Source organism: Chlamydotis macqueenii, chromosome 4, assembly GCF_036417535.1.
Source record: "Chlamydotis macqueenii isolate bChlMac1 chromosome 4, bChlMac1.mat, whole genome shotgun sequence".
NCBI classification, from domain to species: domain Eukaryota; kingdom Metazoa; phylum Chordata; class Aves; order Otidiformes; family Otididae; genus Chlamydotis; species Chlamydotis macqueenii.
This window is the reverse complement of record NC_141559.1, coordinates 53,265,821-53,278,066: the sequence shown is the minus strand read 5'-3', so window position 1 is coordinate 53,278,066 and position 12,246 is coordinate 53,265,821. Positions and strand designations below refer to the sequence as shown.

General features: G+C 35.1%; 1 protein-coding gene across 3 annotated transcripts in view; it reads right to left on the bottom strand.

Annotated features, from left to right (window-relative positions):
• The window catches only part of SGCZ (sarcoglycan zeta), a 247,072-nt gene that overhangs the window by 25,715 nt on the left and 209,111 nt on the right, over nucleotides 1–12,246 (bottom strand). For all 3 annotated transcript variants that reach the window (XM_086746870.1, XM_086746872.1, XM_086746871.1), the window contains one exon: nucleotides 4,718–4,790. In XM_086746870.1, the coding sequence (XP_086602996.1) occupies nucleotides 4,718–4,790 (73 nt within the window). The remainder of the gene's footprint in view (nucleotides 1–4,717; nucleotides 4,791–12,246) is intronic.

The window sequence follows — 12,246 nt, the reverse complement described above, 5'->3', positions numbered from 1 at the left end:
GTCTAACATACTAGGTGACTCTTTTAACCCATTTTTCCATCCATTTCACTAGAAATGCTACCCTTACCAATCCATCAGTCTCACAGTGTCTGTTTTCCAGTTTGAAAGCTGTATTATAAATTTGGGCTATTTGACCTCATTTTCACATTTATTTTAGTCATAGATCAGGGACAGAAATCATCTAGCACCCTAAATTAACCACATGAAACTCAGTGAATTTTGCTATCTACTGTGATGGCAATACTTTCTTCCTTCATATCCCAGTTCCCACTAGACCCTTTTTTCTTTCTTCAATGTCAAATATAATAATCGTCACTGAACACTAAAGGAAATTATTCTTTCAGTTTAAGAGCCATACCTCGTTACCTTTTGTTCCTACTGCATCCAATCTGCATAGCAATTATAACCTTTTATTACTGGCTTTCTTTGCTATTTATTTCAATGTCTTTTGCTCTTTTTAATAATATATATAAAAGCATATACATAAGTTAAAAAAAAAAGCTTGGTCTCTGGCAATTTTTCAAAGTTTAACTACACTCATCTCTATTTTTGCATGAACATGTACGAGGGAAAAAACCACCATATTTTCAACAGATAGGGTAAGACTAAGCAAACAGGTTTCTGTCAATCTACATGCCCAAACACTTCAATAAGTATTTAAACACTAAACAAATTCTGAAAACATAAATAGTAAATATTTTCACTTCATTAAAAACAAATACTGAGAAAGTAACTAGAACCTGACATCATTAAAAGAGTATAGGAAGCTGTGTGGTTTTTTAACTCTTTTTTACATCTTCTCCCTTTTAATGAGGTTTGATTTGTTATTTGATTTCTGGGAAGAATAGATGAACAGAGTACCAGTGATACTCTCAGCCTACTCACATGACTAACAAGTTAATGTTGAAATTCCTTTCTGATGCCTCCACTGGCTCCAGGCTTTTAAAGAATAGATACTTTGCCCTATTAGTAAAAATGCCACAAGAGATGGCTCTTACAAACCGTCAGGCAACTCTGAATGAAATAAGCCCATTGCACAAGATCTGTTTGTTTTTAATTCTTGTCAGAGGTAAAGTAGGATCCTAGTAGCTTGGGTGGTTCCTTGCTGCTTGATCAATTTTCATTTCATTATGCCCAGCATTAGCTTGTAGGATTACCGGATAGTCAGTAGTATGTAAGGCTTGACACAGAAGACAAAAAAAAACCTATTTAATTTGATCTTGCAGCTGTCCCCAGAGAAGAACAACAAGGTAATTTACCCCCTTATTAAGGAGGTTATTGAGGGCTAAGCTGTCTGCATTTAACTACTGTCTTCCTCTTTTGTGCATGGATATTACCTATTAGTGCACCATGTTTAAATGTGCTATTAGTCTAAAACCAATATTTGGGGACCTATTATATTCACAGTTTAGTTTTCCTAACTGTGTTCCTGTGAGGAAAAAGCAGTGAGAGAAATATGAAGATTAAATTATTAAGATATAATTCATTTTCCCGATTCTAAGGCATGATTCTTTTATTCACCTTCTCCCAGCTAATGAAAGTCAGATTTAATTAGTTTTTGGTATTTGACACAAAGGGCTTACCAGCTCTCACAAAGGACTGGAGAAAAACATTTTCTGAAAGTAAAACCTCACTAGTTATTATTTGAAAGTGTAAGATAGGACAAAGATACGACCAAAGTGGTTGGACACACAGGAAGGAATTCTTTTAAATCATGACTGAATTTAATTTTTACACAATGTATATTTAATAGCAATTATTACAGATCTTTCTTGGTCTGAAGATTTCAAAATCTGGCTATAGAACAATGAGTGGCAGAGGCAAAGTTTAAATATGTCAAGGTAATATGAATCTGACTTTTTGTTTTTGGCTCACTGTCCAGAATAGATTGAGCTGAAATCCCAGGATGTTTGGACCCTTCTAGGTATGAAAATCTTAGTCCAAATTTTATAGTTCAGTTCTATTCCCAGTAACCCAGATGGTCAGAACTCCACTTTTTAAATTCAGTAGTGAATTATTTTACATATTGACTTTTATGAACAGTTTTTCAGCATCTTTTTTTTTTTTTTTAAAAAGGGATATTATTTAAATATACTCATATCTTGATGTCTGAGGTTTATTACTTCACCACAAATGCAGATTCCTACATGAAAAATAAGGGATCATTTATCTTTTAATTGCATTTGTAAAAATACTTGACCATGTTTCAGGACTGCCAGTATGGTCTACTGGACGCTTTGGCTATTTTTACGGTAAAGCATTAAAAAGTGCTAGGACCCAGGCACTGGAACTGAATCATCTATCTGTCCAGCCAAATAGTCACTGGCATATTTGAGAGTCAATTGAGAGTCAGTTACGACTCTCTCAAACAGTTTGCAGACACTATTTGGTAGGTATAGTAGGTGTCAAAGACCATTCCCATTCAGTGTGTAGGATGCAACTATTCTACTTTAGAGGATACTATACATATATTTTTACAATATCAACGTAGTTGTATCACTTGGGCCTGAGGTATTGTTTTGTTTCTTTGATAGAGGTAGCTTCTGAGGCCACGTCAAAATGTCATATTAGAATCATAGAATCACAGAATGGTTAGGGTTGCAAGGGACCTTCAAAGGTCATCTTGTCCAACCCCCCTGCAAGAAGTAGGGACATCTCCAACTAGAGCAGGTTGCTCAGAGCCTCATCCAGCCTGGCCTTGAATGTTTCCAGGGATGGGGCATTCACCACCTCTCTGGGCAACCTGAGAGGGCTGGCGATCTATTTGTTTGAGCGTATTTGGTAAACAACCATATAAATAATAGCATCATTTTTTAAATTAGAAAAAAGAAGTCATTTTATTTTTTGAGAAAACAAATGCAGTGCTTGAACTTAAAAAAAAAAACCACCTTTTTTTTTGTTTTGTTTTAATAATTTGAAATAAGATTAAAGATACATAGTAACTGGAATTTTCAAAGGGATATATATAGTCTGAGTGTCTAACTATTTTGTTGTCAGAAAATACCATATAAACCCACAATTATTTATAGTTCTTTCAATCTACAATGTTAAAAAGGGTCTGCAGGTTACCTTCTAGAAAGATTCATGCAAAAAGTCAAGAAATGTCTGTCCTAATAGTAGTTGTCATAATTTTTAAAAGATTAAAATGATTTGAGAGTTTTAAAAAAGGAATATAGAATCACAGAATATAACTGAATCCTAACTAATATATAGGAGCACATATGTATAAAAACTTGCAGAACACAATATAGACTGAATATATTAAGAATATAATCACTTACAAATAAGTCAATGCTGCTTGACCAGACAACATGGGTTTCCATTTCATCATTTTTTTAAATAAAAAGTTTGGGTTAAGTTTATTATTAATAAGAGGGCAGAAATTTTAATGGAAAATTCAGTAGAATTCTCATTAATTAAGTCCATCTTGGAAAAATGAGCCAAAGGAATGGTGGAGTTGGAAAACATAAAGCAACAATGGGCATCATAGTAATGAACAAAGCCAAGACAGGAGGCAATGTGAGGTGATTTTAACTCCAGTGAAATTAATCCTGAAGACTCAGGATTATCTGTTTTACCATGTGTTTGTGCTCTGTTATTTAGTTATCAGAAAGAAGGGGACAAAGCAGTGTCTCAACATTGTTTTGAGTGGAACAAGTTCCACTCTCTTACTCAAGTTTTTAGGCCCTGAAAAAATAAAAGCTTGTTGTGTTTCCACTCTGATTTTTTATGTACTTCCTTTGATTAGAGACCACACCACCTTGGTGGTCATCATTAATAAACTAAAAACTACTCTCAGCAAAGGACTGACAGAAGTCTTGGTAGGGGATATGGATTTTTAAAGATAAAAATCCAATTAGGATCCTCTGGAAGACCCCAAACTGTCACATAACCTTAAAATGTTTAGTGTAAATAATTACAATCATTTACTTCTTACACCCCATGTACAATGGACAAACTTGTCCAAATGGGCAGCTTCCTGTACACGATTTCTACAACATCATTACTAGTTGATTATCTTAAATGCTTTTGCAAATATAGGGAAGGGGCATTTAATAATGGTTTTCTGTAGCAATTCATTGTAAACACTGCTGGGCAGGTAAAGGGATGGATAGATATATAATGTTTAGGAATCATAGCAGAATTGAAACAAAGTCTATACTGTTTCTCACCAGTTCTGCTGAGAGAAACACGGGAAAGACCCTTTGATTTTTTGCAATTGTCTTATATTCTCATCAGTGATCCATGTAAATGATAGATTAGTACTTAGTGGAGCACATACCTGCACTTCAAGAAAACCTTTCACTATAAACCCTTCTAAATTTTCTGTTTCTCGCCACTTGAAGAAAAAATCTGGAGCTGCTTACTTTAACTTATATATTCTGTAATGGTTCATAAAAAATAAAAATCTGGGTCTGATGCTATTAAACAGTACTGTATGCAGTCAACCTTAAAACATCTGAGTATCTCTGGGGAAAGCATGCTTCTCAAGGATTCTGCTACAGGAGGAAAGCCATTTTAAAAAGTTATGTATTTTACATGTTGTGTTGGAGGTTTTTTTGACTAGTTAGAGCAAATTTGAGTCTACTAGCGTTTTGGATATGTATGACTCATTAAGTAGGCAGCATATATTACTATACAGATATCTGCTTTTATTAAAGGCTTAATTATTTTTTAGAATACTTAATTTTAAAACAACTGTTTGAACGGCACCTACTTGAGGTCTTGGGAAGGTTCTGCTCTGATATGAGGTGTCTCCACAGAGTGCCCAAACACTGCCCCTTCTGTGCCTAAAATACATAAATAAAATACAGTACAATTACTTTAGAAAATAAAAACACATTGAAATCTATGACCACAAATCGACATTTTTAGGACAAACTATCTGACTGAATCCTTTATTAATGGTTATCAATGTTTCTTTATTTATGTTTGCAATTCCGTATCAAAATCTGGACCAATGTCAATTCAAACCTTAGACTTCTGTTTATCGGTAGATGAATTTCACACACAAATCTGAAGACATTTATAGATCTAAACTTATCAGCACTGACTTGCCTGAATGCTTAACTCAGCACTTTGGAGATGGATAATTTTACAGACAAGGAAGAATTTCCTTCCATCAGACCTTTCTCATTGAAAACATTTGTTCTCAAATAAGTTAAGGAGACTTATTTGGAAGATCCTTTGGTTTTAGTGTTGGTAGTGGATGCACATGTATCTCCTACTGGACACTCACAATTAAAGTAAAGAAAACTGAATAAATCATCTATTGAATTTTAATTTCCATAACTAAGTCTGAGTGGCTTATGATAATTCTACATTTTGAGTTACATGAGCAAGATTTTTCATTGAAAAACCCCTTTTCAATTAAAAAAATTAGCTTCTGATAAATGTTCACTTGTTATTTGAAAAAAAGATAAATATTTACACAATTCATTTTTAAATGCAATTATTTTTAAGGAGAATGAAAAAAGACAAAAAAATTAATAAAGATCTGATTACAGCAAGTTCTTTGTTAAAATAATACATAACTCGAGAAATTGAAACATGTAGAACACCACTATACAGTCAGTTTTTCTCTTAACTCTCAGATACAAGGATTAAACACACAGCAGTCATTTATATCACTCAATTTACATTTAATAGATAGCAAAAGCCTACCTATTAAGTTGTTAGGCATTCAAAAGTTCATGTCTTCTTTTTTTTTCTGAGCCTTACCCTCATGTCTATTTTTGTTTACTGATGTGTCCAGTGCCATAATTTTTGTCTTCCACATAAAAACTTACTCTTTTTTAAAATTTTTTTTTAAACAATATGCACGTGCCTGTAAGCTTTTACTTTCCTTCTCTGAGGATGGTATACTGGGCACTGTGTAATGAAAATAGGCTAGAAATAGTTTTTGAAAGACTTTCCAACAGGGAACCGCTAGTAAAGATGAAACAACCAAATAAAAATGTGTAAAACAGGTAATACATTTACCTTCTATCACTAGAAAAGAAGATCAAGGAAACTGTCTATGATAACTATAGCTGATTATTAAATATTCTGGGATTAATTGCTGTATTTAAACAACAGAAATTTTCTTGTGTTCTGAGCAAACTTAAAAACACATTAGCTGCATAAGAAGTGCTCAACATAACAGAAGCACCATTCTAACTGTTATAATAGTTTAATTACAACAAAGTATTTTAAATTATTTAAATATTTCACAAGTATTTTCAGAAATTTTGGCTGTTAACGGAGATAGATATTTAGATGTTTCTGCAGTTAACCGATAACATTTAGCAAACTGATCTTGCTGGGATTTGAAAGCAGAGTGGGACTATAGAATGTTTAATTGGTGATACCGTTTAAAGAGAAAATGTCCTAAGCAATAAGCCAAAAAAAAAAAAAAACATTAAACTAAATTACTGTCAGAAAATCATCGTTAGTTACCTTCTAAACTGCACTTTCATTAAAAAAAAAAAAAAACACACAAACAACAACAGAATAGAAAAAACCCTTTCATTGTAAATACTCTACTGGTATCATGTATCCAAGAGAGGAAAAGGGAATTTCTGAGAGTAATGAAGTCCTAGCTTTTTATCTCCAGAAATCTATAAGCTTTACAGATATCTTGGCAAAGCATACTGAAAAAAAATTTCAGTACAACTGCTGCTTTGAAGATCTCACAAGAAAATAACCAAATCCACTTTCTATAACCAACCTTTGCTGAGTGTTATGGAGAACCACAGGAGCGAAGAAGCAGCGTATCTTTTTACCTAAAACTATCCACAGAGGTGCTGTGCAGAATCTGCTTTTTAAACCTGACATTGCCTTGCAATTCTGCTGCCTTTAAGAGACAGGAATAGCATGTCCGTATAGCCAGGATTTCTGTCACTCAAAACTGAAATCTCACCCCATCTGTAATGGCATGCAAGAAATTCTACTACAGCTGAATACCAGGCATAAAAGAGTGTGCTTCCAGATCCTGTTCATCTTTTCATCAGCAAAATTAAAGACCTTCAAGGCCAAGCCGTCTTTGTATTCTTCAAGGTGGCAATAGGATATGAACATGTGAATAACTGAGCGGGATGCAAAATTGTCAGTTTTGTCTTATGAGAAGACCAATACTGTAACATTTGAAAGAGAACAATTAATGCAAAGATGTACAAAACATCACTGTAGTATGGGTCAGACACTAAATCAATCAGAAGTGTCAAAGATAATATCAGGCAAAAACTAATAACAAAAGAAAAATGACAGCTGGTTCTAAGCCAGCATTAGCATTTCCTCACTTTCAGCACCATTTGTTTAAAAAATGAGAAGGCATTTCTCCTCTAACAAAATAGAAATTTGCAAAGAAAGATCAAGTTGTCCAAGCAGACTGAAAATCCAGGCAGGCAGAGTTAAGGATAAATCCATATAATTAACTAAAACATAATTAAAACTCAAAACAAACCAAACGTTCCTTTTTCTTTTTGAAGATATAATCCCACATATGATAAATAAAACAGTTCTTGTGGTAAATGCTTTATCCTCAAAAAATATGCTATCAACAAATTCAAGAATATTTCCCATCTCTTTTATTTTATACTAGAAGAAAAGCAGGCACTTAAAATTATCTTGTTTTTAGTAAGAAAATTGAAAAAAGATCAGCCAGCTAGAATTTACTGACGTGATTCCAGCAGTTAAACAGCAGGATCAAGAAAAACGGAAAGGGAATGTCCAGAAAATAAAAGACATGGATCAGCATCACTTAAAAATACAGAACAGAAGAAAAACTATAAAAAGGTATTATTTATTTTTTAATTTACTATATGTAAATCTACAGTGCTTTGATGGGAAGTTAGATCATGTAGTTCAGCACTGCTTAGAAAATGGTGCTATGAACATACCACTCCATGAATAATAAATATAACAATATAAATTACAATTCAAAGTGAATAACATGATTTTTTAAATTGAAGAAACATACTTGAGGTATTTAATAATTAACAGTGTTAAAACACTTATTTTTTTTACAGAAATAAGACAACAATCTATTAATTGTATTCTCTGACTTACAGAACTGTACCCAAGACCTACTTTGAGATGAGTGAAATTCTAGAGAGACATGAATTAATACAAAAAATGAATAAAAAGAAAAGACTTGAACCTTCAAGCCCTTTCAAGTACAGCTTAAAAGGAAGTACTTAGGGAACTGAATTCAAAGGAACACGAGTTAGAATGGATAGCTATAAAAAGTGAACCTTTCAGAGGAAATAAAATAGCAAGGGCATGGAATATGTGCAAAGGATGTAAAATCAAAACTGTAAGTTAACTGAATAAAATTACTCCCACCTCCAGCTTCCAGTGGAAGAGAATGAGTTAAGTAAAGACTTCGCTAGGCAAGAAGCATCTGTGAAGGCAAATGACTGGTCAAAGTATACCAGTTACTATACAGGTTGCTGGAGAAAGCTTAGTATGTACCATGAGTCAGAGGAAAAAGACAAGATGTCTCTATTTATAGAGAAACCTCCTTATCCACAGCAGATTTATAAACACCAGACCTTAAGAACATACTTTTTTTTTTACACAGAACAAATGAAAATGACCCTTTCGCTACAAGCAAAACTATTCACATGCTCCTGCTGAAACTGAATATTCATAGAATCATAGAATCATAGAATGGTTAGGGTTGGAAGGGACCTTCAAAGGTCATCTAGTCTAACCCCCCTGCAAGGAGCAGGGACATTCCTGACTAGATCAGGTTGCTCAGAGCCTCATCCAGCCTGGCCTTGAACGTTTCCAGGGATGGGGCCTCCACCACCTTTCTGGGCAACCTGTTCCAGTGTTCTATAACTCGCATCGTAAAAAAATTTTTCCTAATTTCTAATCTAAATCTACGCCCCTCTATTTTAAAACCATTACCTCTCGTCCCATTGCAACAGGCCCTACTAAACAGCCTTTCCCCATCTTTCTTGTAGGCCCCCTTGAGGTACTGGAAGACCGCTATCCGGTCTCCCCAGAGCCTCCTCTTCTCCAGGCTGAACAGCCCCAACTCTCTCAGCCTGTCCTCATAGGAAAGGTGCTCCAGCCCTTTTATCATCTTCGTGGCCCTCCTCTGGACCTTCTCCAACTGGTCCATGTCCTTCTTGTGTTGGGGGCTCCAGAACTGGACACAGTACTCCAGGTGGGGTCTCACCAGGGCAGAGTAGAGGGGGAGAATCACCTCCCTCGACCTGCTGGCCACGCTCCTCTTGATGCAGCCCACGATGCGGTTGGCCTTCTGGGCCGCAAGGGCGCATTGCCTGCTCATGTTAAGCTTCTCATCCACCAGCACTCACAAGTCCTTCTCCTCAGGGCTGCTCTCAATCCATTCCCCACCCAGCCTGTATTTGTGCCTGGAATTGCCATGACCCAGGTGCAGGACCTTGCACTTGGCCTGGTTGAACTTCATGAGGTTGGCACGGGCCCATCTCTCCAGCCTGTCAAGGTCCCTCTGGATGGCATCCCTCCCTTCCAGCATGTCGACAGCACCACACAACTTGGTGTCGTCAGCGAACTTGCTGAGGGTGCACTCTATCCCACTGTCCATGTCGCCGACAAAGATGATGAACAGGGCCGGGCCCAGCACGGACCCCTGAGGGACGCCACTCGTGACCGGTCTCCACATGGACATTGAGCCGTTGACCACCACTCTCTGAGTGCGGCCATCCAGCCAACTCCTTATCCACTGAGTGGTCCGTCCATCAAACCCATGTCTCTCTAGTTTAGAGAGAAGGATGTCGTGCAGGACAGTGTCAAAAGCTTTGCACAAGTCCAGGTAGATGATTCAGAAAGACGGGGGTAAAGTACACATTTCTGCTCAATTTACTGGTTACAGAAATTCAGCCTTCGGGAAATGACAAGTTTCATAAAAACAATGGAAGTACAACATTGCTATTTGGCACTGGACTATATTTGCTTATGCATATAAGTGCTGAGGAAATTTTGTCATTTATTTATTTAATCAGCAAATAATGCTTTCTTAATTTAGGAGTTAGCTCACAGAACAACACTCGTAACTTAATAACCAACTAGCATGAAAAGATCAGCACCTGAACATATTGATTAGTAGAGTTATTTTTTTTTTTGTGAAAAGAATGTTGGCTGAAGTGCTGATGAGCCAAGAATCAAAAACTAATACATTATTTTACTGTGAAAAATGAGCATTATCCCACTCCTTCACATCATTCTTGTAGCCAAATCACCTCAAATATACTGACAATGGAATTGTGTAGCATTTTGATGTGTACGAATGATATGGCATTACAGCATCACCACAGCTGAATCTTACTGCCTTGATCTTTCTCTAGGTTTTTCAGTAATGTCAGGTAACAATATGATGAAGTACTAAGAGTATGCAAGTATTAGATTGTAATGCAAATTTGTCTTCTAGTTAGAGAATTTAAAGAAGAGTTTGTAAAATATTTATCATTTCTTAAACTTGCAATTCTACTTGTTGCAAATTCGTTATTAAGTTAAAGTATCCACAGGCTTCACAGAGAAATATGAGTAATTAACCAAGATTGCTTTACCATTTAAGGAACCTTGAAAACAGAGACAACAGACTTCATGTTCTAGAAGTTTAATTGCAATTAAAAACTCCAATTCTTAATTATTTTACCATGTGTACATAGCTAAAGTTTAAAAGTGTCTTTGTGAGATTAGCTAGCTGTTGTTCAACACTAAGACCTTAGAAGAGCTGATCACTGCCAGACTGAAAAAAAAAAACCCAGAAATATTCAACTAGGCAGATGACCATAAAAAGACCACAGAAAATGGTTGCTGCTTCTTTTTTAAAAGCTCAGTTATTATAATTTACCTTGGGCGGATCAGAGACCAAAGGAGCCAGAAGACAGTTTCTGGACCACATGTCCATGATTGTGCAGTTCTTCAAGACTTTCAATTTTAACAAATGGCTTGAAATGTAATTTAGCTAGGTACTTCTATTAAAAAAAGCACAATGAAACTGGATTTTTTCTATGGAGGTGTACATAACTAAAATGAAAATAAGGAGGTTATTTTATGAAAACACAATTGGCGTGATTGCTGGGATTTCAATCTTGTGGAGTCCCTCAGCAGCAAAACTGGCTAATGATAAATAGCGAAAGTTTCAGGTGTGATATTGATGTGGCCATATTGGATGTATATTATAGGTAGGAAGCTGTAGCATGGCCTGACTGAAAACAGTTGTTTGCTTGTAAATTAAGCATAGAAGTCTTCACAGATAAGCCATTATTAAAAAGTGAATTCTAAGCTGAATGATTTAGATTCATTACTCAAGGCTTTTGAACATGACTAATGTTTTTCTCTATGGCAATCTTACTAAAGTAAAACTTCCACTAAGCCTTTCATTTAGATAAGAAGAATGAGTTTCCCAATAAATTAAAACTCAGCATCTTCAGTGTGATAAATTTTGATCAAAGTAAATAGGAACTCCAGGAAATACTTGTAAAATAGCAACAGGCACTATTTAGCTTCTTAAATATAATCTTAAATTCTATTGAGTATAAACTGTTGAAACACTGCTTCCCAAAGGTAGTCAATTAAGACAACTCTTGTCTTGCAGTGCAGATGAAACTGGGTTATGCCTATGTGTCCAGTTGCTCATCCACATACTTGTTTGAGGGTTCACATCCAAAATCTATGTTTGACTACCACTTGGTTTACTCTGCTGATAAAGTGAATCTATTTGAATAAAATTTGAACAGAGTAGTAGTAATATAATTCTATTAATAATAGAAAATAATAATTTTTAATATATTTTACTTTTTCCTCCTTCCATGTTTGGCAGATGGAGATACACATAACAATAAAAATTATTAACTACAACCGTTTTCTGCTTGAATTGATACAGTCTCCTTGAAAAGTTACAACAGCTAGATATATGAATAGATTTAAAGCTTGCATTTAGATTTCACAGTAAATAATTCCTGAAAATTAAAAAATTATCTTATTTTCTCAGATATATATGATAGTCTGCAGTTCCACTTTTCTTAAAATAGTGTAAATAATTCTGAGTTCACAATAGTGGAACACAGAGCAAAAATTGTCCTTGTCTACAACTAAAAAAAAAATTGAATTTAAATTGGATTATTTCTGTATATAGTAGATCAAAAAGACTGTATTTTCACTTTGTTTTAGAAGATAACCTTAGGATTTGGAACACACAGGCTTATGCTCTAATGAATAGTTAATCAGTTACAAAACAGAATTGCTGTTTCCTTGATGAAAAAT